At 54.2% G+C, this 27,923-nt stretch overlaps 1 protein-coding gene across 2 annotated transcripts; it reads right to left on the bottom strand.

Annotated features, from left to right (window-relative positions):
* Positions 1–245: 245 nt before the first annotated feature.
* On the bottom strand, positions 246–27,592 carry AIF1L (allograft inflammatory factor 1 like). Of its 2 annotated transcripts, XM_003911177.3 has the most exons (6): positions 27,414–27,592; positions 27,211–27,272; positions 12,016–12,082; positions 8,728–8,769; positions 5,448–5,610; positions 246–3,137 (listed from the first exon to the last, which is right to left on the bottom strand). In XM_003911177.3, the coding sequence occupies exons 1-6, from the start codon at positions 27,442–27,444 to the stop codon at positions 3,050–3,052; spliced, it is 453 nt and encodes a 150-aa protein (XP_003911226.1). In that variant the 5' UTR covers positions 27,445–27,592; the 3' UTR covers positions 246–3,049. The 2 variants fall into 2 exon arrangements, with proteins under 2 accessions (XP_003911226.1, XP_009186261.1); XM_009187997.4 differs by lacking the exons at positions 27,211–27,272; positions 27,414–27,592 and adding an exon at positions 20,419–20,687.
* Positions 27,593–27,923: the final 331 nt, after the last annotated feature.

Raw genomic sequence — 27,923 nt, 5'->3', positions numbered from 1 at the left:
GGGTCAGATCGTGCCGTTTACTGTTTGGCTTTCAGCACGTTGCTTATCCAAGCCTGCTTTTCGGTTGGGAAACAAGGATGACATAATAGAACCTGTCTCTTGCAGGGAGGGAGGGAGGATAAATGAACTTCAGCTGTCTCAGACCAAATGCACAGGATGCGCTCATTTAATCTCTTACTGTATTAGCTTGTGCACAATTTGCTGAGCCCAGAACCATCCCCAAAATACACCGATCAAGACGTTGGTAAGTTTGTCTGGTTTATTTGCAATCTGTAGAGATGATATCCCACGCACACTCCCATGCACACGCACACACATACTTCATCCACCTGAATTTGCCCGACAAACTCTCCTCTGAGTCATAGGGACAAAGCCATACTTGGCAGTCCTCACGTTACTGGTTACATTAGATTTGGTCTTTCAGAAGGAAGATAGTTGAAGTTCCAAGAAGCTGAACCCTTAGCCAGAGAAGTAAGAGTCCTAGAACCAAGAGCCACAACCTGAAATACGTGCAGACCGCCCCCGCCCTCCTTCCAGGGACCCCTCTTGAGAGCCTCTCCTCCCAGGAGTTGAGTTCCAAGAAATGAAGGGACTGATAGGGTTTCCCAGGACACACGAGCCCCCACCCCCATTCAATGAGAAAACCCTCTCTTCCGCCATTTCCAGAAGCTGGGGCCAAACCTGCTTGCTCTTCTCCCTTAAGGAGACTTCCTGCAGTCTTGTGGAATTGTAGAACTTACTGAAATAAGCCTGATTGGTTCTGCCTTCCTCTCTGAGTGAGGAACAGGGACACTGAATATGATGGGTAGTCAAGGAAGGCTTTATCTTCCTCAAAGGTCCCAGCCTGTCCCAGAGAAGAGAGGCGGTGAGGACAGGCAGTTGCTAATCTAATGATCTTGGGGGGAAAAAAAAACGGGAGGGGAGGGGGTAGCAGTAGGATTTTCCATTTACAGGGAGGAATGTTTTGCTGGGGTTTAAACTTCAACTAGGCCTGTGTGCATTTGAAGCAGATCCTTGAGCTCAAGATCAGCCAGTCGTGGCCAAATAACCTCATTCCTGAACTGGTTGAAACCAGTGGGTTAACCCAACCTGGCCATTTCCTCATGCCTTACCTGCTTTCCTCCCTCAATCTGCTGCCAGAGGTGACTAAGGAGCTGCAGGGAACCCACGTTGGTTCCAACCATCAAGAGCTCCCAGTCCTGTCCACTTAAGGTGTTGCAAAGACTCTGCCAAGACTCTCACCCAGTACTGGGCCCAGCTAGGCCCCCCGAGACTGCAGGGAAGTCACCCCATACCTCCCCCTCCCTAACATTTATCTCATTGTCATTGTCTGTGTCTCACTTTCCTATTGGACTCTAAGTTCCATGAATCTGTCCATTTCATTATTGGATTCTTAACTGTTGGCCTACAGCAAGTGCTTAATAAATATGTTCAGTGAATAACTGTGTCTAAGTCCTGAGCAGGTAGGGTAAGAGACTTCAGAACACAGGTGGGGTTAAGGCTGAACTCCCTGATCAGCCAAGATGGGGCTGACTTTGACACCTTCCTGCATGAATTACAAGAGGCAGATTCAGAGGCCTGGTCTTTGCCCAAAGCCTGATGCTGACTTGGAGGCACGGGGGAGGGCGAATCCTGGACCAGGGTCTTCAGAGCAAGTGAAACCCTCTCCAAGTGCTGACCTAGGAGGTTGCCCCTTCCCAGCCCTTTCCTGTTCTCATAACTAACTAGGCAGCCCACACTGGAGACGAGGTGTAGGCAGGGTCCCTGAACATCTGGGCCCCAGTCCAGGGCACCGCCCTCTGGAGATAAGCTTGACCTTGGGCAAGGCACTTAACCCTGTGGGGCACCAGTCTCCTCACCTGTGAAGTGAGAAGACTGGCCCAGCTACCCTCCAGGGTGCATCAGGTCTCTAAAATCCTGTGAGTCCATAAGAAAGGACACCAATGACCCCAGTCCAGTTCCCAAGCTCAAGGTTCTGAGAGGTCTGGGGAGAGATGAATTAGACGGTGGATACTGCACATGTCAGGACAACATGGGAGGACGTAAAGCTTATAATAGGAGGTCAATAAATATCTGGTGAATGAGTGAGTAAATGAATGAATGATGGGAGTAGGGTAGGAAGACAAATGAGGGAAGTAGAGTCAGGTTTCAAGCAGATTGGGGTCAGAAAAGCAACCTTGTATTGCTCAGTCTTGGCTTACCAGTGCTACTGACTTTGCCGTGAGCATTTTACTCCTCATTCTCCCATCCTGGTCCCCTCAGTATCCTCCCTAAAAGGTGGAACGGCACTGAGCTGACCTTTCCCCCCAAAACCCCTGGCCTCACTTCTACCTCCGAAGCCCTTTGCTGCCCCAGTAAGGGACAGTAGGGCTGCACGCTGCCTCTCAGCCACCTGCGAGGGTGTGGCCAGAGAGCAAGACCAGAGGGTTCCTTCTGGTACCTTCTTGAAGGGCTCACATTGCCAAGCTCCTTTCCTTCCCACCTTCTGTCACATCATTAAGGATGAGAAGAGGTATGGAATGAGTGGGGATCAGCTGGGGCAGCTGGGCCATGAGTGGCTGTGTCCTGGGTGACCCCAGAGCCCTGGAACCAAGGCACTGTCCAAGGAAACCCGAAAGAGGCCCTGCAGCCTTGTCCCTACTCCAAGATCTTCTCAGAGTGGCCTGGGGTCCTCATCAGATCCAGGTCAGTGAGCCTGAACTTGGCTTGGAGACTTTCTAGAAGGATGGAGAGTGCCGGTTCCAAGAGTGGGGAACACAGGCTAGAAGCTTCCCTGCCACCTCTAGTTTTTGGTTTGACGTCAGCCCTTCTGCACAGGGAGTGGGGAAGGAGGGAAGAAGAGAGGGAGGGGACCCAAGGCTCAGGATTTCCTGACCCAGAGCCCCTTTAAGGCAGATAATTTGTGCTTTACAAAGACATCGATGAAAACACACACAAACCGTCAATGACCAAACAAATGAGAGAGAGAGAGATCACAGTGTGTCAAGAAGGGCAGCAAGATGGGGAGGGAGGAGTGGGGCGGGAAGGCTGGGGAGTCCAGGCGGGGTCCTCAGGGCAGACTAGCGATGTCTCTCTCTGGAGGGGGGCCAACTGGCTTGGGGCTGCTCTCGTTGGCTTTTCCTTCAAACATCATGACGCTGGTTTGGAGATGGAGAAAATAAAAAAAGAAAGAAAAACAAGATTAGGATCCTTCCCTCATCCAGGGAAAGATCATCCCAGCCTCATGTCAGCAGAGTCCTCGACAGAATTTCAATCTGTTCTCCGGTGGGATCCTTGCAGAAGCCCAAGACAGCAGCTCCAAGGAAGGGGCTGCTAGTCCCATTTTACAGAGGAGAAAATGGAGGCGCAAAGTGGTGATGTGACTCCTCAGAACCACACAGGCGGTCCAGGACGGAGGCTGGGTGCGACTCCAGGCTTCTGACTTCTAGGCCATGCCCTTCCCTTAACCACACTGCCTGGAGGAGGCTGAGCCAGGCTGGGCCATGCCACTGCGCAAAGATCTTCCAAAACCTGCCCACTGCTCTGAGAGTGGTGTCTGGGGAGTAGAAGGTAGGGGCTCAGAGAATACCCTCCAGGGCAACCGCCTGGATTCAAATGCCAGCCCTGCTATTTCCCAGCTGGGTGGTTCAAGCAAGACACTTAACCTCTCTGATCCTCGGCGTTTCTCCCTGGAAGTGGGGGTGCTAGAAGATCTGGCCAGATTGGACCGTGGGCTCATGGGCCAGCTACTTAGTCTCCTTGGGCCTCAACAAGCTCCTTTGTAAAACGAGACAGGTATATTTTACATTCGTACTTTTAAAAAGGTGAATCTTATTTCATAAAAGCCAAGTGAGTGTTATTTTCTGTTTTCTTTTTTTTGTTTTTGAGACTGAGTTTCGCTCTTGTCGCCCAGGCTGGAGTGCAATGGTGTGATCTCTGCTCACTGCAACCTCCGCCTCCTAGGTTCAAGAGATTCTCCTGCCTCAGCCTCCCGAGTAGCTGGGATTACAGGCATGAGCCACCACACCCAGCTAATTTTTGTATTTTCAGTAGAGACGGGGTTTCACCATGTTGACCAGGCTGGTCTCGAACTCCTGACCTCACGTGATCCACCTGCCTCAGCCTCCCAAAGTGTTGGGATCAAAGGCGTGAGAAACCACGCATGGCGGAGTGTTATTTTCAGCTGTGACAAATGACGATGAGACTGTGCAGGATAACGCTCTTTGTTGGGGCCACACCCTCAGTGTGCTACCATGTAGTAGGTGTTTGCTATCAGCCACACACTAGGCTGGACTCTTCATAAGTGTCATTTCATTAGCCCTCGGGACATCACAGAACACATGATTATCACCCTATTTTATAGACAAAGAAACTGAGACTTGTAGACCTAAGGTAACTTGCCCAGGGTCATTTTGGTAGCAAGTAATAGCATCAAGATGCAAACCCTACCTCCCTTTGGGGACAATTTTTGACTCTATTTTATGCTTACAACAACCCTGTGGGGGTAGTGGAGGTGCTTTACCAATGGGGAAACTGCCAGGTGTGCTGGCTCACGCCTGTAATCCTGGCACTTTGGGAGACCGAGGCGGGGCTGATCACTTGAAGTCAGGAGTTTGAGACCAACCTGGCCAACATGGTGAAACCCCATTTCTACTAAAAATACAAAAATTAGTTGGGTGTGGTGGAGCACACCTGTAATCCCAGACACTCAGGAGGCTGAGGTGGAAGAATCGCTTGAGCCCAGGAGGCGGAGGTTGCAGTGAGCTGAGATCATGTCACTGTACTCCAGCCTGGGTGACAGAGTGAGATCTAAAAAAAAAAAAAAAAAGAGGAAGCTGAGACTCGGAAAGTTTCGACAGATTTATCACCATTATCACCATCACCACCACCACCATCATCATCATCATCACAGTTGCCACTTACTGAGTGCTGATTCTGCCTGACTCTGCTACAACCTAATTTCCCCTGCAGGGTTCATATTAATATGACCATCTGGGCCGGCCGTGGTGGCTCACACCTATAATCCTAACATTTTGGGAGGCTGAGGCCAGCAGATCACCTGAGGTCAGGGGTTCGAGACCAGCCTGGCCAACATGGCAAAACCCTGTCTCTACTAAAAATACAAAAATTAGCCAAGAATAGTGGTGCACGCCTGTAATCTCAGCTACTAGGGAGGCTGAGGCAGAGGAATAGCTTCAACCCAGGAGGCAGAGGTTGCAGTGAGCCAAGATCACACCACTGCACTCCAACCTGGGCGATAGAGTGAGACTCCATCTCAAAAAAAAAAAAAAAAAAAAAAAATTGACAGATAAGGAAATAAGGATCAGGGAAAGTAAGTACCTTGGTCCAGCAGGTCACATAATGAGTCACCTACTAGCTGGGGAATGGCTGGGGTGCCCAAAGCCATGGGGCTCTCTGCACAGAATGATTTTACCTTCAGAGGTCCCGGGGAAGGATGAGGTACTCACAGCTTGAGGACAGCCGACCGTTTCCCCAGCATCATGTTCACAAAGTCTCGGTAGGAGATGGTGTCACTGACCCCTCCTGTCACCTCCGAGATCATCTTCTTCATCTCCAGGTGGGTCTTGGGGACACCAAGCTTCTCCATCATCCTCTTTAAAGACATCAGGTCTGCCAGAAGAAAAGCATATCTGTTAAGTGGAGATGGGCCTCTGGGGCTTAGCGGGGAAGCTGGGAAAGCTCCACCAGGTACCCCATGCCTAGAAGCTTGGCGTCTGCACTCCTCCTTAGGGAGGAAGAGCCCATCACACCCTCCCTGCTCTCTTCGGAGGCAGTATAGACTAGTGGTTAGCGACCTGGGCCTCCAGAGTCAGACGGGCTTACACTGGAATCGAGCTCTGCTATTCCTGTCTCTGGGATCTGGGGCACACTACTTAACCTCTCTGAACCCCTGCTCCCACCAATGGTGGAACAGGTGGATGGCATCATTCAGGGATAGCCGTGAGGGAAGCACTGGCCCAGAGCACTTTCTTCACACCGTGACTGTAGGCTCTGCTATTTCCTGCAGTTAGGGCGGGCCGGGTGCCCACTCTCCTGCTGCCTGGGGAGTTATGCCCAGTGTGGCAGGGTCAGGGAGTCAGGCATTGAAAGTCACTCTGCTGGGTGCTGAGTGGCAAGTGGCTTCTCCCCACATGCCACTCCTGTCCTGCTGTCCTAGGGCTCCGCCCCAGCTGGAAGGGAGAGGACGCCAAAAATATCCCACAGAGCAAGAAAACCAACAAAAGAACAAAATTCAAGAAAAACAAGGGAGGCCCCAGAATGTCACTCCAGTCCAAGGCGGTGCTGTCTCTGACCGCCCAGCTCCCACCAAAATCTGAGGCAATTTCCTTTGGATTGTTCTTCAGTGAACAATGGGTCAGCAAAGGATGGCAAGAGAGGGCTGTGGCTGGGGCCGTGGGCCGTGGTGCAGCCAATGCTCCTCCTGGCAGGGCGGGCGGGACTGGGGCCAGGCCCAAAGGTGCCAGGATGTCCAGGCATTCAGAGAGATCCGGGCAGCCTTCTCCAGGAAAGGGGAAAAGGGGCTGCACATGCACCGTCAGACTCTGAAGTTGGCAGGACCTTTCTCGGGCAGTTCGGCAAGATGCTTCAAAAGCCTTTGACCCAGTGTCCCCTTCCTGAGATTTCCTCTACAGAAATAACCAGGGAGGTGAACATGCACTCATGTACAAAGAGGTTCTTTACAAGATTATCAATAATAGTTAAAATTGGAAGGCATCCAAATGGTCCACACAAAGGCATCGGCTAAACAAATTAGAATCCATTCCTACAATGCAGCCATTAACTATATTTCAAAAGAAAAATCAGCTGGTGCCGTGGCTCACGCCTGTAATCCCAGCACTTTGGGAGGCCAAGGCAGGCAGATCACTTGAGGCCAGGAGTTTGAGACCAGCTTGGCCAGCATGGTGAAACCCCGTCTCTACTAAAAATACAAAAATTAGCCAGGCGTGGTGGCACGTGCCTGTAATCTCAGCTACTTGGGAGGTTGAGGCAGGAGAATCACTTGAACCTGGGAGGCAGAGGTTGCAGTGAGCGCGCCACTGCACTCCAGCCTGGGCAACAGAATGAGACTGTCTCAAAAAAAAAAAAAGAAAAGAAAAAGAAAAATCAATAATAAATCAAAACACTCACCATTGTTTTATTTTACTTATTTTTTCTGGCCAGGCTGACCAATAGAAAGTTATTATTTTTGAGGAGGTTCAAAAATGGTATAAAACAGCTTTTGATTAGAATAAAGAGTGGAAAGCTAGAAACGGAAATGTCTGTAGCAGCTACTTCTGGAAGGTGGGGTTGTGGGTGATGTATTTTTGTCTTTGTGCTTTGCTGTGTTTTCCCAATTTTTTTTTATGATGAAAATGTGCTTATTTGATAAGCCAAAACCTTTTTTTTTTTTTTTTTTTTGAGATGAAGTCTTGCTCTTGTCCCCTAGGCTGGAGTGCAATGGTGCAATCTTGGCTCACTGCAACCTCCACCTCCTAGGTTGAAGTGATTCTCCTGTCTCAGCCTCCCCAGTAGCTGGGACTACAAGTGTCTACCACCACGCCCAGTTAATTTTTGTATTTTTAGTAGAGATGGGGTTTCACCATGTTGTCCAGGCTGGTCTCAAACCCCTGATCTCAGGTGATCCGCCCGCCTCAGCCTCCCAAAGTGCTGGGATTACAGGCACGAGTCGCCATGCCCGGCCAAATTTTCTTTCTAAAGAAAAGAAAATGATCAAAATATTCCACAGGGAGAAGGAAAGAGAGAGGACAGATGAAGAGGAATAGAAATGCCGGTGGCAGCATCAATCCGAGGTGCAGGGTGAAATGGAAAAGGGCGAAACTGTTCAGAAACCAAAGGCTGGGCCCTGGTTCACTGCCAGTGTCCCATGCAAGCAAGTCATTTTACCTTTCTTTTTTTTTTTTTGAGATGGAGTCTCACTCTGTCACCCAGGCTGGAGGGCAGTGGCACGATCTTGGCTCATTGCAACCTCCACCTCCTGGGTTCAAGCAATTCTCCTGCCTCAGCCTCCAGAGTAGCTGGGATTACAGGCACCCGCCACCACGCCCAGATTATTTTTGTATTTTTAGAGATGGGGTTTCATCACATTGGCCAGGCTGGTCTCAAACTCCTGACCTCAGGCGATCCCCATGCCTCGGCCTCCCAAAGTGTTGGGATTACAGGTGTGAGCCACCGTGTCCAGCCCATTTCACCTGAGTCTTGCTTTCCTCATCTGTAAAATGGGGATAATTAAACCAGCCTTAACCACTTCTTTGCTGGTAAGGTCCAGGTATGGTCTCCTACCAGAACGTAAGTGCCAGTACCTGCACAGCAGGATGCAATAAGGAGAGAATCAACGTATATAAAAGCCCCTTGCCAACTGCTGAACGACATACAATGGAAGGACAGACTTTGGGGCCACTGAAAGGCCAGCCAGGAGGCCCAGGGCCTGTCCACCCTGAGTGTCTCCAGGCCTGGGCAGGTGTGGCACCCTCTGTTCTGAGTCCCCATAGCACCTGGGGTGGGAGGCTGAGGTGTGAGTGGGGAGGGAAGAAGTAGGGGATGAAAGGGTCTGGAGGAGTCTGAGGGCGGCGGCAACAGGGCAGAAGGCAAGGGGCTGGGGCTGGCTCAGCTGCAGCATATTCACCAGACTTCCAGACTGCCCCGTGCCTCTTACCCGCATAGAGGGTCCCTCAAGCCCTCTACCCACCTAACGCCCTCCTCCCTAAACACACTCAAGGCCTCACTCACCAATCTCGCCTTCATTGTTCAGGTCAAACTCCATGTACTTCTCTGGAAATCACAGAGCAAAAACTAGCATTAGTTTGGAAGCAGCGTCTCCCTGCGGGGACCCAGTAGCTCCCTTGTGGGCAAATGACGGTATCCTCAGGAGTCCAAACCACCTCCCGCACCCTACCAAGGGTCTTGACCTGAGTTCCCCATCTGCTGAGCCATGGCCTCTGGAGAAAGAGCTCATCCTGCCTGGACCACTCTCCTAGAGGTGCCACAAGGGAAAGATGGCTGGGAGCCACTCTGACCCTCTTGCCAGGAGGGCAGCTACTTCCTCCCAGGTCCCCAGCAGCGTGGACCAGCTGCATCTGAGTTAGTAGCAAAGTGACTAGATCTGATTCTCTGCCGGGATTCTGGCTCATGGGTGGGGAAGGACAGGGTGGGGGCAGGCATGGGTGTGCTTTTCAGTGTCCCAGGCAGTTCTGATGGGCAACCAGGTGCGGGAACCAGTGATTCAGGGGTCCTGTGCTTCTGAAACCAGGAGAAAGGCCTGCCCTAGCCCACAAAGTGGCTACACAGACCTGGGGTACACAGACCGTCACCCCAAACCTCATGCACAGACTGAGTTATGCTTCCCTGATCAAGGAGTCCAGGAAAACTTCCGGCAGTGAGGGAGGATGCTCGGAGCAGTGGGCTTGGTATGTTCTGACAGGGGCAGTGCGCCAAACGAGCGTGGGGCCTCTGCAGGTCGCCTCTGCCCTGGCAGAGTGGGGCCTTCATGGTCCATCCTGCCCCACAGTCAGCCAGCAGAGAAAGCAGAGGCCCTTCTGCAGGCTGTGCTGCCCCCACCCACTCCCTGCCTGCTCCAGCCCGCTGCCCCTCTGCCTGCAATGTTCTCCCAAGTATTCTTACCGCCCTTCCTCCTTGGCTTCCAGGCTCCCACCTTTCTTTTCTTTTCTTTTTTTTTTTTTTTTTTTTTTTTGAGGCGGAGTCTGGCTCCTCTGTAAACCCAGGCTGGAGTGCAGTGGCGGATCTCAAAGCTCTGCAAGCTCCGCCCTCGGGTTCACGCCATTCTCCTGCCTCAGCCTCCCGGTAGGCTGGGACTGCAGAGCCGCTACCTCGCCCGGCTAGTTTTTGTATTTTTTTTTTAGTAGAGGCAGGGGTTTCACCATGTGCCAGGATGGTCTCGATCTCTTGACCTCGTGATCCACCCGTCTTGGCCTCCCAAAGTGCTGGGATTACAGGCTTGAGCCACCATGCCCGGCCTCTTTTTCTTCTTTCTTTATTTTTTAATTTATTTATTTTTGAGAAGGAGTCTTGCTCCGTCTCACTTCCTCACCCAAGCTGAAGTGCAGTGGCGTGATCTCAGGGGGATACACAGCTACACAGCTCACCTAGAGCAGAGTTGGGACTTGAACCCATGTTAGTCTGGCTCTAAAGCCCCTGTTCTTAACCATTATGCCTTTTTTTTTTTTTTTTTTTTTTTTTGTTTTGGTCTTTCTCCCTTTCCCCCACGCGGGCGTGCCGGGGCTCAATCTCAGCTCACTGCAACCTCCACCTCCCAGGTTCAAGCAATCCTCCTGCTTCAGCCTCCCGAGTAGCTGGGATTACAGGCACCCGCCACCACACACAGTTAAGTTTTGTATTTTTAATAGAGATAGGGTTTCGCCGTGTTGGCCAGGCTGGTCTTGGACCCCTGACCTCAGGTGATCCACCCGTCTCAGCCTCCCAAAGTGCTGGGATTACAGGTGTGAGCCAGCGTGCCCGGCCTCCCCACCCTTTCTAAATTGCACCCCCTCCCCACCTCTTAGCACTCCTGTCCTCCCTCGCTCATTTCTCACCAAAGCACCTACCAGAATCTGCCCACCTTGTATTTCCCAGCTCTCTGTTTAGCCTCCCACCACCTCTCTCATGCCGCCCCCTGGCTAGAACACAGGCTCCCAGGGTGCGGGCTGCCTTGTACGTTCACCATGGTGCCCCCAGCCTGGAACGGTCCTGGCACATGTACAGGTGCTCATTTGGAGAGCAAATGAGTGAATGATGTAACTTCCTGTCTGGCCCAACATCCCAGTGAAGACAAATAGAAAGGACGCCAGAGCCCTGAGATCCCTCCCTCCTCCCAGAGCCACCCCTGGGGGTGGCCACGCTGGTATGCAGAGAAGGGAGTAGACTGCTCTCTTTTCACAGCTCTGCTACAGGTGGCTGGGACGAGGTGGGGTCAGGAGTGTCTTTTACTATTTCCCTTTTCTCTTCTTAATGTAAAAAGCATCATGGCATAGTGGTTAAGGGCAGGGGCTTTAGAGCCAGACCGACATGAGTTCAAGTCTCAACTCTGCCCTGGGCGAGCTGTGTGTTCCCATGCCAACAACCCCGCCCTCTGAGCCCAAGTTTCTCCATCTGTACATTAACAAGCGAACCATCTCCCTCCAAGTTGATTGGGGTGATGTCGGGGGGCTCGCCACGCCGCATGAGAAGTGCTTCACACAGGCCGACGTCCAACAAATGCCAGCTGTTATTAATATGATGAGCCCTAGACGCCCAGCCTAAGGACAACTGGAAGCGATTTGAGGAGCACTTGGCCAAGTTCTTTGCCCCGGAGCCGGGAGGATGCTCGCACTGCAAACACTTTGGAGGGGAATGCAACCTCCAGGATATTTTCCATGACAGCCCGGGGCTCCTGCGCCTAAGTGCCTCCCCTGGCCGGGAAGGTGGGTCTGCGCCGCCCCCTATGTGCCCAGCTCCTCTCCTTTCGAGGTGCTGGCTGGAAACCAACCGCCAGGGCCCCAAACAGAGGGACCTTTATGCCGCCCCTCTCCCCGCACCGGCTCCCAGGCCCTGCTTTCTTTTCATCCCGTGCTGCCGGGTTTCAATGGGCAGAAACGCTGCCCCCCTGCCCCACTGCTGCGACACAAACGTCCATTCTCCACAGGGGCTCCTGAGACACTCTGCTGGGGAGGGGGAGAGGCAAGGCTCGCTCACAAAGAGCTGATTGTGTGCGGGGCCCGGGAGTGATGCGGCCTGGGCAGCGGCGGACGGGAACCAGCCTGAGCCCCGTGGGCAGGGAGGGGCAGGGCCAAGACCGGGCTGCAGGCAAGGGGTGACGGGGCCCACACGGGCAGGGAGGCAGGTGGAGGGGCCTCCCCCCACCTCTCAGGGGGTCCCTGTCTCCAAGCCTGCCAGGAAGAAGGGCATTCTGGATGAAACAGGGCCATAGGCTAGTCCTGTGGGGCTAAGGGGTCCTGTGTGCAAGGGCAAGGGGCCAGCCCACCTTCCCCAGGAACGAATGCAGGGCAGCCAGCCCCAGCTTACCTTTGAAGGCTGTGAGCTTTTCTGGAAGGTTCTCTTCATCACTGTACTTCTGGTCACAGAGAAACTCCTACAGAGGTGAGAGGACAGTGCTGAACAAGGGGTGGGGGACAGAAGTCACCCACATGTGGGCCTACTGTCCAGGTGCCTTCCCTCCTGTCGGGTAGCCAGGTGCAACCAGGCCCAGTTTGTCCCATGTTCACCCCGGCTTCCTGTCGTCCCTTGGAGGCAGATCTGCACCATCCGCCCTGTGGACAGGAAGTTTGCCCAGCAGCCTGGGGAGGCCCCACAGGGTTCGCTCTGGGCGACTAAGCCCTCCAGACAGCAGCTACATTACCAATGCTGGGACCCGTGCCCCTCTCCCAAGGACACCCCAGATTCAGATCTGTGAAGCTGTGAGCTCCAAAGACAAGCCCCTGGTTCCCTCATTAACTTCTTAGGAATGTGATCCTGAGCTCATTCATTCCTCCCTGCACTTTTTTTTTTTTTTAAGAAGAAGTCTTGCTCTTGCCCCCAGGCTGGAGTGCAATGGCGCGATCTTGGCTCACTGCCACCTCCACCTCCTGGGCTCAAGCGATTCTCCTGCCTCAGCCTCCCCAGTAGCTGGGACGACAGGCGCCCGCCACCATGTCCAGTATTTTTAGTAGAGACGGGGTTTCACCGTGTTGGCCAGGCTGGTCTCGAACTCCTGACCTCAGCTGATCCACCCGCCTCAGACTCCCAAAATGCTGGGATTACAGGCGTGAACAACCGCGCCCGGCCCTCCCTGCACTTCTATTGCCTTATCTACCAAATGAGAATCATGATCCTGACTGCTTCTTGAGTTTGTATAGAAATCCAGTGAGGCCAGGCCAGGTGGTTCATGCCTGTAATCCCAGCATTTTTGGAGGCCAAGGTGTGCCAATCACCTGAGGTCAGGAGCTTGAGACCAGCCTGGCCAACATAGTGAAACCCCGTCTCTACAAAAATACAAAAATTAGCTGGGCGTGGTGGTGGGTGCCTGTAATCCCAGCTACTTGGGAGGCTGAGGCAGGAGAATAGCTTAAACCTGGGAGGTGGAGGTTGCAGCGAGCTGAGATCACACCGCTGTACTCTAGCTTGGGTGACAGAGGGAGACTCCGTCTAAAAAAAAAAAAGAAAAAAGAAATCCAGTGAGTGTGTTTATTCATCATCTCTGCTCTAACGGGAAAATGACTGTACACTTACCTCTCACCTGTTTCCTTGCCTGTAAAATGGGGGTTTTGATCTCTGGCCTGCCTTCCCTTCAGATGCTTGGAGAGACTCAAATGAGTCCTTTCAGAACCAGATGGGCGGGGTAGGGAAGACTGGACACTAACACTGGCCTCCAGGGTGAAGCCCTTACCTATGTGATCTCTTCACAGCTCCTAGGAGTCCCAAGAGGGAGCTATTATGATTATTATTTTGAAACAGGGTCTTGCTCTGTCATCCAGGCTGGAATGCAGTGATAAGATCTCAGCTCACTGCAACCTCCGCCTCCCGAGCTCAAGTGATCCTCCCACCTCAGCCTCCTGAGTAGCTGGGACTACAGATGCCTGCCACTACGCCTGGCTTATTTTGTATTTTTTTGCAGAGACAGAGTTTCACTATGTTGCCCAGCCTTGTCCCAAACTCCTGGACTCAAGTGATCTGCCGGCCTCGGCCTCCCAAAGTGCGGGGATTACGGGCGTGAGCCACCGCGCCTGGCCAATGGACATTCCCTTCTTCATCACTGAGCTGACCGGACATGGACATTGCTCCTCCATCCATTCATTCACTCATTCAACATTCTTGGGGGACACAGTGCATACTGCACTGTGCTAGGCATCAAGCAGAGGAGACCATGGTGAATATGATAAGGTCCCTAACCTGAAATTACAGAAAGCTGGTGTTTAAAATGATGTGCAATGTCACCCACATTAATCACGTGATCTATTTCCTACTACGTGATGGCCAAGTCTGTTCTTACATATCTCTTAGGACAGAGAACTCACCACCTTTCTAGTCTACTGTTGCAAACCCCTAAGAGGCTTCAAGGAGAATAGAGGATGACAAGAACTGACTATAAAGCAATCTGGGTTTGGATCTCAGTCTCCCTTTTTACGAGCTATGAAATAGGCCCAATAGTACCCACTCCTTGGGCACGGGGCTCACAGGTCAGCTCTCAATGAGCAACAGATAAGATTATGAGTATGAAGCAGCACATGGCCTCTTCTATGGCTCAAATTTCCCCACATTAACTCGGCACCCCTTGACCACAAGAGAAACATACCTGAAAACAGGGCTTCCCTCACTGGGTTGGGAGAGGGGACTGGCTGTTCTCTAGCTTTTGGTAAAACATTGGCTGTGGCAGACACTATCTCCCTAAATCCTCACAGCCACTATTATTCCCATTTTACAGTTAAAACATCAGGACTAGAGAGATTAAATACCATGTCTAAAGTCCACAGACAGGCCACGCACGGTGACTCACACCTGTAATCCCAACACTTTGGGAGGCCGAGGTGGGCGAATCACTTGAGGTCAGGAGTTTGAGACCAGCCCGGCCAACACGGTGAAACCCTATCTCTACTAAAAGTACAAAAATTAGCTGGGCATGGTGGTGCACGCCTGTAATCCCAGCTACTTGGGAGGCTGAGGCAAGAGAATCACTTGAACCTGGGAAGTGTAGGTTGCAGAGAGCCAAGATTGTGCCACTGCACTCCAGCCTGGGCCAGACTCCATCTCAAAAGAAAAAAAAAAAAGAGCCGGGCGCAGTGGCTCAAGCCTATAATCCCAGCACTTTGGGAGGCCGAGGCGGGCGGATCACGAGGTCAGGAGATCGAGACCATCCTGGCTAACACAGTGAAACCCTGTCTCTACTAAAAAAAAAATGCAAGAAAAAATTAGCCGGGCACGGTGGCAGGCGCCTATAGTCCCAGCTACTTGGGAGGCTGAGGTAGGAGAATGGCGTGAACCCGGGAGGCGGAGCTTGCAGTGAGCCGAGATCGTGCCGCTGCACTCCAGCCTGGGCGACTGAGTGAGACTCCGTCTCAAAAAAAAAAAAAAAAAAAAGGTTCATGGACAGCTAGGGAAGGCTGGTTTCGAACCTGGGTCTACCTGACTCCAGGACCTGTGTCCTCCTGCACCTGGGCAGAGGGCAGTCCCAGGGCCTATGGGGTCTTGCTGGCTTGGCCACAACCTCACTCCAGGTCTCACTGCCATGCACTGGCTGCAGCCCTGCCTCCACTTAGCTGATGCTGGATCCTTCTTGAGGCCGCCCTCCTCCTAGCTGGCTCTGTCGAGGACTTCCTTTCCTCTTGGCTCCCTCTCACAGCTCTTCGGCACTGCTCCCTCACCCCATCCTCTGCCCAAAAGGAGGACAATTAACTTTTGTCTGTGACCGTGAGCACACCAGGCACCTCCCAGGGTCCCAGATCCCATATCTGTCCAGTGGAGGGACATATGAGATCAGTGATTCCCAGGCTTTGGGGTCACGCAGACAAGAAATATTTTTAAAGGAGGGGCGCACTAATATAGGAGTGCCAAGTTTCTATTTTGCCAAGTAAAGACTTTTTACACAATGACCATTGACTGTTGCCGTGAGTTCAGAAAAGAACATTTCATAAAAGTAGGAAGTTCTCCATCTCTGAATGTTTAAATGGAATCCATTTAGCCTAGGTCCAACTCACCACAGTGACCGTGCCTTCCCTTCCCTTTACCAAGAACTAGAGAAACTTCCTGGCCAGGCACAAGACCACCAACATCTGGGAACCGCTGGGGAGAGATTTGGAGGGGCTGTCCCAGTTCCTGGGCTCTGGTTGACCAGAAATCCTGCCCCAGCCTGGAGATCCAGTTTTACTTGGGCCCCTCTGTAGGTGGATGGGTTCAAGTCAAGGACACGGTCCCTGGCCTTAGAGACAAACCGCACACAGTCAGACACAGACCAACCAGGCAGGGATGAAGAGCAAGGCCACGTACACAGCATGAATGGGAAGGCTACCCTGGGCTGCACCGTGCACTAGCTGTGCCTCCTTCCTGGAGCCCACAGATCTGCGTGGTTCTCTCCCTCACCTCCTTCAAGCTTTTGCTCAATGTCACCTTCTGCTTTTTTTGTTTTTGTTTTTGTTTTGAGATGGAGTCTCACTCTATGCAGCCAGGCTGGAGTGCAGTGGTAGCGATCTCGGCTCCGCCACCTTCCAGCCTCCCGAGTCAAGCAATTCTCCTGCCTTAGCCTCCTGAGTGCGTGTGCCCGGCCACGTCAGGTAATTTTTGGGGCAGGGAGTCTGGCTCATCTCCCAGACTGGAGTGCAGTGGCAGGATCTCGGCTCACTGCAGCTCCGCTCTCGGGGTTCCGCCCATTCTCTGCCTCAGCCTCAGAGTAGCTGGGACTACAGCCGCCACCACCATTAGCCAGGATGGTCTTGATCTCACAGTGACCTCGTGATCCGCCCGTCTCGGCCTCCCAAAGTGCTGGGATTACAGGCTTGAGCCACCAGCCCGGCGGTGAATTTTGTTTAATTAATAGAGATGTGGTTTCACCATATTGGGCAGACCAGTCTCAAATTCCTGACCTCAGGTGATCCGACTGCCTCAGCCTCCCAAAGTCCTGGGGTCACAGGTGTGAGCCACCACACCCAGCCTCAATGTCACCTTCTCAATGCGGCCAACCCTATTCATTCTTTTTTGTTAGCATGATCACGGTTCACTGCAGCCTCGATTTGCCTGGGCTCAAACGATCCTCCCACCTCAGCCCTCCAGAGTAGCTGGGACTACAGGTGTACGCCACCACACCTGGCTAATTTTTGTATTTTTTGTAGAGATGGGGTCTCCCTCTGTTGCCCAGGCTGGTCTTAAACTTCTGGGCTCAAGCGATCTGCCTGCCTCGGCCTCCCAAAGTGCTGGGATTATAGGCGTAAGCCACCATGTCCAGCCCTGTCCGCCCTGTTTTATACTGCTCCCTGCCCACTGTAGCTGCCCCAACTTCCAGTCCACCTTATCCTGCTCCATGGGATGGGCCACCTCCAAACATGATTTTCACTGCCACTGCTCACTGAGGTTACTACACCCTCTCTGCCTCCCCTGCTAGAATGTAGGTTCCGCATAGCAGATGCTCAATAAACCTGTGCAGGATGAGTGAAGGAGTTGAAACTCAAATTAACTAACTTGCCCAAAACAGCAGAGCCAGCAAGTGGCTGTGCTGGGAATGAAATCCTCTGTAGTTGGGGCTCCCTCCCTGCACAGTACTGAGGAGGAAGTGGGTATCAGGAGGCAGCTGGGAGGAGGCAGGGCCCCAGCCACAGGTTTAGCGTCAAAGTGCCCAGCATATAAGTGGACACTCAATAAACATCTGTTGAGGAGCCTGAGGAGGGAGGATCACTTGAGGCCAGAAGTTCGAAGTCAGCCTGGGCAACATAGGGAGATCCCATCTCTACAAAAAATAAAAAATTAGCTGGGCATGGTGGCGCATGCCTGTAGTCCCAGTTACTTGGGAGGCTGAGGCTGGAGGATCACTTGAACCCAGGAGATGAAGGCTGCAATGAGCTTTGATTGCACTGCTGCACTCCAGCCAGACTCTGCCTCTAAAACAAAACAAACAAAAACAACAACACCAAAAAACATCTATTGAATGAATGGAAAGGCCTGCCATTCAGTCCAGAGTTACTTTCTCCATCCTTACCCCTGCAACAATCAGGCAGCTTTGCAAAAGTGTGTGCCCATGTGTGACAGACTGGAGGGGCTTTGGGTTTGGACTCCTATTTTTCCTTAGAGCCAGAAATGACAAACGCAGCATGGCATGGTGGTTCACACCTGTAATCCCAGCACTTTGGGAGGCACAGGCGGGCAGATCATCCGAGGTCAGGAGTTCGAGACCAGCCTAGCCAACATGGAGAAGCCCCGTCTCTACTAAAAACCACACCTGTAATCCCAGCTGTACTCGGGAGGCTGAGGCAGGAGAATTGTTTGAACCCGGAAGGTGCAGGTTGCAGTGAGCTGAGATCACGCCACTGCACTACAGCCTGGGCCACACAGTGAGACTTCGTCTCAAAAAACAAAACAAAACAAAAACAGAAAATGACAAATGCTTGGGCCACAAGTGACCAGGGTGGGAGAAGCAGCTGAGCTGCTCATGCGTGGGCAGCCCTCACTGGCCCTGGGATTAGGGCAGCTGTGCTGACAATGCCTGGGCAGGGGGTGGGGGAGCCCGGCGGGCAGTGGCAGGAACAGGACTCCACCAGCCAGGCTGCCATGCCCGCTCCACCTCTGAGCTTTGGATTCTTGGTTCCTGCTCATGTACCACCCACAGCTCCCTCCCTGCAGGCATCCTCCCCCAGTCCCTGCCCAATGCACAGATACCCTGTCTTTCCAGGACCCCTGGCTGCCCTGACCCTGGGTCCATAGGCAGAGGAGACAGATAGAAGCCACCCTAGGTGTTTGGAAGAAAAGCAAAATAAAAAAAAAAAAAAGGGCAAACCGGAGCCAGAATGCCTGAGTTGAATCCACTTCATGGCTGCGTGAATTTTTTTTTTTTTTCGAGACAGAGTCTTGCTCTGTTGCCCAGGCTGGAGTGCAGTGGCACAATCACAGCTCACTGCAACCTCCACCTCCTGGGCCCAAGCAGTCCGCCCACCTCAGCATCCCAAAGTGCTGGGATTACAGGCATGAGCCACAGCACCCGGCCAGCAAATACTAAATAAATGTTCGCTATTTGTTATTTTTTTCTAACACTTATGCCCGTACAATTAGCTTATAACCGCCATAGACCCTCATAGACTATTTAACAGATTAGGAAGGAGACCCCCTCCCCGGGGAGTAGGCCGGTTATGATTTCTCTCTCCTCTCTCCAGGTATCCCCATTTGACAGATGGGACAACTGAGGCTCAGAGAGGTTGCTCAACTTGCTCAGGATTGCCAAGTTTTAGCAATTCAAGGTCTATGCCTACCCCAAACAAGAAGGTAACCTGGCTGCAGGTTTCTGGGCAAAGAAAGTCAATACTGGGAGTTACCTTTCCTCTTCCGCTACCCTAGGAGGTTATTCCGGAGGCCAGGGAACCACTCTATAGCCCTCCAGGGAGATGGGGGCGGGGGAGTAGGCGGTTTATTCTATCCCCTATCATCCTCACACAATCTAACCCACTGTCCCCAAAGACAAGTTTTCCCGGCTGCAGAAAGTGCTGGGGTGGGAGAGCCGGTGTGAGAGGCGCAGGGGGCCTCTGGGCCCTGAAAGTGGCTATTGACATGCAGAGGGACAGGCCTGGAGGCCACAGTGGCCTTATCAGTCCCTAGCAAAGGGCCAGGAAATGCAAGCAGGCAGGAGCTGGGATTGACACACAGGCAGCTGAGCCCACTTCTCAGTCCCCGGGGACCAGAGCGTCCAAAGGGTGGGGCCTGGGAGGTGGCAGAGCTGTTAAAATATCCACCCAGCCACAGGACCAGAAGGGACTCCTCACAGCATTCAGCTTGCCTTCCTTGTTCAATAGCTGGGGAAACCGAGGTGCCGGAAGGGACAGGCCCTGCCGGAGGTCATGACAGTTGAAAGCATCACATCATCTCTCTGAGCACAGGGTGTGCTCAGTGGACACAGTGGACAGCTTGCCAGGGTTGCAATTCCAGCTCTAGCACTTACTAGCTCTGTGGCTCTGGGCAGGGCAACTTGCTTTGCCACTCTAGGCCTCAGTCTCTTCATCTATAAAGTGGGTTTATCTATCAAATGGGATCATAATGATACGTAGAACCTCCTCGCTGAGTTGCTGTAAGGAATTTTGTTTGTTTGTTTGAGTCAGGGTCTTGCTCCGTTTCCAAGCCTAAAGTGCAGCGGCACGATCTGCAGGGTCACTGCAGCCTCGACCTCACAGACTCAAGCTATCCTCCTGCCTTCGCGCCTGGCCTGCGGTAAGGATTAAATGAGCTAATTGCACAGAAGGAGCCTAGCTCCTAGTGCACTTGCTGAGTGTTCAAAATTATTATTATGTCTTAGGATCATCCAAACTCAAGCCACATCGAGAGGCAGGTGTGTGAGGGGGGTAGGGCAGGGAAAACACCACCCACCGACCATTCTGTGAGCCTTCGTCATCCCCTGAAGTCCTCCCAGCAAGCCTTGGCCCACTGGCCATTCCTCAAGGCCAAGTTTTGCTATGTCCTCAGCGCCCGGCTGACCTGGCAGTGATGGGCCATCCACCTGCCTGAATCCTCCCATCTCAGTCCCCAATGGCACCTGTTCACTGCCGCCTTTCCTGGTCACCTACAGCCTCTGATGCTCGCCAGAGTCCCCCAAGCCCATCCCTGCCCCTAGCGAGGCCCCCAAGTGCTATGCCCAGGAGGCGTGGTTTCCAAACCCATCTGAAGCTGGCAGCCCCTGCTGTGCCTGGCCTCAGAAGCCCTCCCGCCTGCCTGCTCCTCGCTGACTTAACTCTCTTTCTGGGCTGGTACCTCTAGCACCTTCTGGCGAACCCTTGCTCCTGGCCCTCCAGGTTTGTCTTTCTGTATCAGCCGCAGCAGAATTTTGGGGTGGGCGGATATCACCATCTTGGAGGCCATCCAAGGGGCTGGTGTCTCAGGCCTTGGACAAAAACTCCAAGGACAGGAAGCACCATGCCGGGGCGTGGGGCCTCTGACGCAGCCCACAGGCTCTTAAAGGGCCAGGGCCAGGCCACAAGTGGTGCTGGCACCTGGCAAGTAGCAGGAGCCTGTAATGTGCACCCACAAGGACAGCAGGTTCACATTCCCCACTGCAGCCCTGGGCCTCATTCAGATGCCGCATCCTTGCCAACAGATGGGGCAGCTAAAGAAAAACACCCAAGCAGCTACACAATAAAGCACACCCTGCAGAAATTCCATCTCCAGCTTCCTGTGACACGGCCACACCAAGGTCATAACTGGTTGGACCTGCAGGGGACACTGAATCCTCAGAGGCTCACGTGGCCACTTATCACCATCTCCCTTATAATATATTAAGGAAGAGCAAGAGACATGTGTGCCCAGCAATGCCAGCTGGGCACATTCACCTGGGCAGGGACAGAGTGGCACTGCTGGGTATACAGGAAAAAAGACACACCTGTGTACTTGCCTAGGTCAGGTCTCAGAGAACCCCCACTGCTGGGGGAGGGGCAGGGGATATATACACCCCCGGGCAGAGATACCCAGCCTGCCCTGCCCAGCTGCCTTCCCAATGCCGATGACATATGGCTTCTGAAAAAACCATCAGGGGCCAGGCGCAGTGGCTCATGCCTGCAATCCCAGCACTTTGGGAGGCCAAGGTGGGTGGATCACTTGAGGTCAGGAGTTCGAGACCAGCCTGGCCAACAAGGTGAAACCCTGTCTCTACTAAAAATACAAAAACTAGCTGGGAGCGGTGGTGGGCACCTGTAATCCCAGCTACTTGGGAGGCTGAGGCAGGAGAATCGCTTGAACTCGGGTGGCCGAGGTTGCAGTGAGCCGAGATCATGCCACTGCACTCCAGCCTGGGCGACAGAGTGAGGCTCCGACTCAAAACGAAAAACAAAACGAAACAAAAAACCATCAGGTATCTAAACGTGACAGGGAATGCTGAGTGCCTTTCATTCAACCCAGGAGTGCTAGACCATTGGGACAGTAGCCAGAGATCCTTATTGACATAAGCAAGAGAGGCCTGTGTCCATAGCTAGGCTGCAGCCACCTGATGACAGGGGCCAGGGTGACTGGGTTTGAATCCCAGATCTGCCACTTCCTGGCTGGGTGACCTTGCAGGTGACTTCATCCAGCTGAGCGTCTGTTTCCTCATCTCCAGAATGGGAGTCATGGCTGGACACAGTGATGCATGCCTGTCATCTCAGCACTCTGGGAGGCCAAGGTGGGCAGATTGCTTAAGCTCAGGAGTTCAAGACCAGCCTGGGCAACATGGTGAAACCTTGTCTCCACACACACACACACGCACACACACACACAAAATTAGCTTGGCATGTTGGTGCATGCCTGTAGTCCCAGCTACTCAGGAGGCTGAGGTGCAAGGATCACCTAAGCACAGGAGGTCAAGACTGCAGTAAGCTGAGATCATACCACTGCACTTCAGCCTGGGCAACCCAGTGAGACCCTGTCCCCAAACAAACAAACAAACAAACAAAACAAAACATAGGCGTCATGATAATCCTCATCCCATGGGGCTGTCTGCAGATTCTCACTGTGCATCTATGTGCAGGGGTGCCCTGTTGCGGGGTCAGCAAGATGATGAATGTCAATCTGTGGGCACGGAGCACAGCCACAGCTCATTACTGTGTTGAAGATCTCGCCTATTGGCCAGGTGCGGTGGCTCACGCCTGTAATCCCAGCACTTTGGGAGGCGGAGGAGGGCGGATCACAAGGTCAGGAGTTTGAGACCAGCCTGACCAATATGGTGAAACCCCGTCTCTACTAAAAATACAAAAATTAGCCGGGCATGGTGGTGCGCGCCTATAGTTCCAGCTACTTGGGAGGCTGAGGCAGGAGAATCGCTTAAATTCGGGAAGTAGAGGTTGCAGTGAGCCGAGATCACGCCACTGCACTCCAGCCTGGATGACAGAGGGAGACTCCATCTCAAAAAAACAAACAAACAAACAAACAAAAATCACCTCGCTTACTAGTCAGCTCATATGGCAGCACTCGCTGTCCCCTGAGCGCCTCCTGCTAAGTCCCAGGGCACAGCCACCCTGAGGGGCAGCCCCCCCAGCCCCACTGCTTCTCTCTGTCCCTGTGGGAAGCTGGAGAAAATCTCTCCCGTTGCCATATAAGGCCATGCCTGGCTGGCCTGGGGTCACCAACCATGCCATCAAGGCTTGGGGAATGCCAGCTATGTAGGGGGAGTAGGAGGTGCTGGCCAGTTCTGCCCACTCCGGTAGTGCTGCTATGTACACACGTGCATGCACACACAAACACATAGCACATGGAGCTGGGGGCGGGCACCCAGCAGGAGGCCCAGCCAAGCTAAGCAATTGAGAAAATAGGCTGGGTTCAAGTCGAGGCTGTTTAAACCCACGCAATTTACCCAGACTCTCAGAGTCTCATTTTCTCGAAAATGGGAACCACAGTACTCCCTGGGTTAGAGTGGGCATTCGCAAGATAATGCCCCCAGTGCACCTGGTACAAGACGGGCACGTACCAAGTGTTCCGAAAACAACAGCAAAAAAGAAAATGAAACCAAAAAGAGGCGTATTTTCATATGGCTTCCTCTACCAGGATCTCTAGGCCCATTAGAGTCTTCTATTTTCACTCTTGAATCCCTTATGATAACAATAGCTAAGGCAGGGTATGGGGCACATGCCTATAGTCCCAGCTACTTGGGAGGATGAGATGGGAGGATTGCTTGAGCTGGGGAGAGATGGAGGTTACAATGAGCCGAGATTGGGCCACCGCACCCCAGCCTGGGCAACAGAATGAGACCCTGTCTCTGTTAACAACAACAGAAAGCTAAAGTTGGGCAGGGCGTGGTGACTCACGCCTGTAATCCCAGCACTTTGGGAGGCCGAGGCAGGCGAATCACCTGAGGTCAGGAGTTCGAGACCAGTCTGACCAACATGGTGAAACCCTGTCTCTACTAAAAATACAAAAATAAGCTGGGTGTGGCGGCAAGTGCCTGTAGTCCCAGCTACTCGGAAAGCTGAGGCAGGAGAATCACTTGAACCTCGGAGGCGGAAGTTGCAGTGAACCGAGATCATGCCACTGCACTCCAGCCTGGGTGACAGAGTGAGAACCTGAAAAAAAGAAAAAAAAGGCTAAGGCCGAGCTACCCTGCCCCTCTGGAAGCTGGCCTACACCAAGGGAGGAGAAAGGCCCCAAAGGGAACTAGGTATTGGCCCAGAGAAGCCCCTAGATCTGCCAGCCAAGCTGGGCTGTGCCCCAGGCAGCAGCCATGGCGGTGTCCAAGCTGCCTGGCACAGAAGTAGGGACTCTTTGGCAGTGAATCCTGGGCTTAGCCCAGGCCCTCAGAATCCACACTCCAGTGGGGCAGTGAAGCTGCACCCCCAAGGAAGGCAGTCCGAGCTGCCAGCACAATTCTGCCTAAAATCCACCTAGCTCGGGGTCTCTTCCCTGCAGCCATGGCCATGGGTGAACCAATTCAGACTCTCACACGGAGCGACTCCCGTACAGTATGCAAAGAGCTTCCATCCACTTCCATTGGCTAATGATTGCAGGGACTCCAGAGAGAGCAGAGATCCCCGCTCCCATTTCAGGCTGGGGAAGATGAGGTTCTGCTGGGCTGGACGACCAGCATGAGCCACGGCAGCGTATCTTCCACTCCCTGCACCTTGAGGCCACAGACCAAGAAACTGTCCTGATAACTATCAGGTCCGCAGCCAGCTCTCCTGGGTGCTTTACATAGATTGCCTCACTGAAAAAAAAAATCACAACCATTATCTTTGTGGAGAAGGAGGCTCAGAGAGGTGAAGTGGCTTGCCCAGAGTCACAGATCAGTGCTTGCAGGTACCTCATGACTAAACTGGTGGGGCCACCCTGCTCCGCTGTGGCGAAGCGGCTCAAGCTTCCCGTGTGATCCTGGCACCTCCTTCCTACAGGGCCCCGGTTCCTGGGCCTCAGCAGCCCAACAGCGGCTGGGCTCACGTGCTGGGTCTCAGTACAGCATCTTGGCAGGGGAAGGACGCTGGGCTGTAAGCTTTGTCACTGGCTTCTGTGTGGCCCTGGGTCAGCGGCTTGCCCTCTCTGGGCACTGTCCTGAGATGGTTAGACCACAGCTCCTTCCTGCTCACTTTCCCTGGTCCCAGTGCTGCCCACATCAGCCCCTGGTAACTGTAAGTCCCTCCTCTTTCTTTTTTTTTTTTTTTTGAGACGGAGTCTCGCTCTGTCGCCCGGGCTGGAGTGCAGTGGCCGTATCTCAGCTCACTGCAAGCTCCGCCTCCCGGGTTCCCGCCATTCTCCTGCCTCAGCCTCCCGAGTAGCTGGGACTACAGGCCGCCACCTCGCCCGGCTAATTTTGTATTTTTAGTAGAGGCGAGAGTTTCACCGTGTTAGCCAGGATGGTCGCCGATCTCCTGACCTCGTGATCCAGCCCGTCACCGGCCTCCCCGAAAGTGCTGAGATTACAGGCTTGAGCCACCGCGCCCGGCCAGTCCCTCCTCTTTCTAAGCCAAGCCTGCCGGCTTCCCAAAACAACCCTGGAGCCGCCCCCCACCCTTTACCCGCCTCCCCAAGGGCGAGGTTGGCCCTGCCCTCTCAGCAATTCTGACTTGTCCAACCACGGTCACCTCACCCCCATCTCCAGCTGTCTGTGGCTCCGGATCCCACCGGCTGTGGGTGGATCCAGCCAGCTCAGAACCCGCCTGGCCGGGTGACCCAGGGGGCTATATGAGGTCAGGGTCTCAGGCTTCTGTCCAGAGGGCTAGAGCAGCCAAGCCCCAGGCTGGGCTGGCACACAGTGAACTGGGAAGGAGCCCAGCAGGGACCCTAGACCCCTAAGCACCCCAGTCAGATGTCCAGGCAACCTTCCAGCTGTGCTCAAGATGCCCCCAGGAAGCAGGGTGAGGGTGGCGGTAAGGAGGCCGGAGCTTACCTGGAGGGGGACCCTGAGGTCCCCAGAGACCAGTAGCTGGGGACTGAATGGGAGTCCTGTAGCCAGTGGATGGAAAACAGACAGGCTGCCTACATCCAAGCAGTCTAAGAAAACCAAGGGGGAATCAAGGCTGCACACTGCTGGCAAGAGGCAATACCATAACCGGGCCCCAGGCTCGGACCCACCTCCCACAGCCTTCGCGGGCTCTGCTCACCTCACCAGCTGCCCACTTCCAGACTCTCAGCTGGGCTTAGACCCTGGGTGTCCAGGGGACCAGAGGAGCCCGCGGGGGGAATGCTGAGCCTTGTTTCAGCAGGCATGCCTCTGCCACCAGTTAAGAAGGAAACTGGGGGGCCGGGCGCGGTGGCTCAAGCCTGTAATCCCAGCACTTTGGGAGGCCGAGGCTGGTGGATCACGAGGTCAGGAGATCGAGACCATCCTGGCTAACACAGTGAAACCCCATCTCTAGTAAAAATACAAAAACTTAGCCAGGCGAGGTGGCAGGCGCCTGTAGTCCCAGCTACTCGGGAGGCTGAGGCAGGAGAATGGCGTAAACCCGGGAGGCGGAGCTTGCAGTGAGCTGAGATCCGGCCACTGCACTCCAGCCTGGGTGACAGAGCAAGACTCCGTCTCAAAAAAAAAAAAAAAAAAAGAAGGAAACTGGGAGACGTCCACCTCAGGAAATAATGCCAGTTCTGTGAGTGCTTCCTGAATGCTGGGTGCTGGGCCACGCAGGCCATATGCCTTCCCTCTCTGAGCCCGCACAATGCCCTGCTTGGAGATGAGAGGCCCTCTGCTGAGGACCACAGAGCTGGCACACTGTGGAGGCCAGATCCCAGCCCAGGTCTTGCAGAACTTTAAAGCCACTGGCTGTGCTGCCTTTGAGCTTTGGCCAACCTAGACAGGTCCTGATATCGTTTCTTGTCTTCTAGAATCTACGCAAATTTATGGAGCTGGGTGCGTGGCAACAGTAGGCAGGATTTCTTCCGAGAAATCCACCAGGACCAGCAAGAAAAGCATGGAGTCCCTTAAGGCAACCTTTCCTGAAAGTTGGAGTGAAGAGGAGTGGTGTGTTTGGAGGAGCCGCGAGGCGGGAGACCACGGGGAACTGCCAGGATCTCTAGGCCCATCAGAGTCTTCCATTTGTACTTTTGAATCCCTTATAACAACAATAGCTAAGGCCAGGCGTGGGGGCACATGCCTGTAGTCCGAGCTACTCGGGAGGATGAGGAGAGAGAACCGTTTGAATCCCAAAGGTGGAGGCTGCAATGAGCTGAGATTGAGCCACTACACTCCAGCCTGGGCGACAGACCAGCAAATGACCCAGAGCCTGTGTTCTGAGCTAGAGAGATCACTGGCCTGGGGCGCTTCTCGCGCCAAATCCTTGGGCTGCTCCCAAGCGGGCTTGCGGGGAGCCACGAGCCGGCTGGCATCCGAGCTCCTGACCCGGCCCCACCTCCCCAGTCCCCAGTTGCAAGAGTAACAACTTGCAACCTGAGACGCCGGGACCGGAGGCGGGAGGCGGAGGCGGATCTACCTGGAGTTGGAGGCGAAGGGGCTGGGGGCGGAGGGAGGCACCTGAGGCAAGCCCGGGGGAAGAAGAGGAAGAGGGTGGATCTGGAGGACGGCATGGCCTCGCGGACGGAGGCGGCACCCGCGCAGCGCGCGGCTCGGGACTCGCGTGCTACTCTGGGCGCGGGGCTTACCCGGTTGATCTCGGCCAGCCTCCTCTCCTGCCGGGCTTTGAGCAAGCCGAACGCCTTCCCTCCTGGAGGAGACAAAGAGGCCGCCTTGGAAGCAGGGTCCTCTCCGGGCCACGCGCCCCCGTCCCCGCCCGCTTCCCGCGCGCGGTGGACCCCGCGGTCCGCCCGGCGCGCACAGGTGGCGGCCCGGGGACGGCGGCGCCTACCTTGGAACCTGTTGCTGAGCGCGCCCGACATGGCGAGCGCGGGGCTCCCGCCGGCTCCAGGCTTCGCGGACGCAGCGAGGGACGAGGAGGAGGCACAGGCGCCTGGTCCGAACTCCGGCTGGCTGCGTGTGGCCGCGGGACCGAGGGGCGGAGGGACGGCTCGGGCGGCCGACACACCCCTCCCTCCGCTGCCGGCCCCTCCCCCCCCCCCCCCCCCCCCCCCCCCCCCCCCCGCCTCTCCCCTCCCCTCCCGCCTCACCCCTCCCCTCCCGCCTCACCCCTCCCCTCCCGCCTCCCGCTCCGCGGGCATCAAAGCGGCTATTATGCGGGACGCGGAGCCCGCCGGCCGACCCCTCTGCTGGAGGACGCGGAAAGTGCACAGCGCGGGGCGGCCGCACCCCTCCTCTCTCCTCTCCCCGGACCTCAGCAAGTCCCTGCCACAGAAATGAAATGCGAAGATCTCAGCATGAACTCCATGGGGTGGTTGTGAGGACCAAGTGCCGTCGGGAA

The sequence above is a fragment of the Papio anubis genome, chromosome 13 (assembly GCF_008728515.1).
Source record: "Papio anubis isolate 15944 chromosome 13, Panubis1.0, whole genome shotgun sequence".
NCBI classification, from domain to species: Eukaryota; Metazoa; Chordata; class Mammalia; order Primates; family Cercopithecidae; genus Papio; species Papio anubis.
Note: the sequence above shows the minus strand (reverse complement) of the source record. Positions and strands in the feature narration are given on the sequence as shown.

Bases quoted from the DNA above. Each gene is read 5' to 3' on its own strand.
- AIF1L (XM_009187997.4), bottom strand. From the start codon at position 20,526: ATGGCCTCCAAGATGGTGATATCCGCCCACCCCAAAATTCTGCTGCGG. The intron at 8,770-12,015 runs GTAAGCTGGGGC...TGTGATTTCCAG, and splicing joins AAAGCTCACAGCCTTCAAAG to AGAAGTACATGGAGTTTGAC. The intron at 3,138-5,447 runs GTGAGTACCTCA...TCTCCAAACCAG, and splicing joins CGGTCGGCTGTCCTCAAGCT to CGTCATGATGTTTGAAGGAA.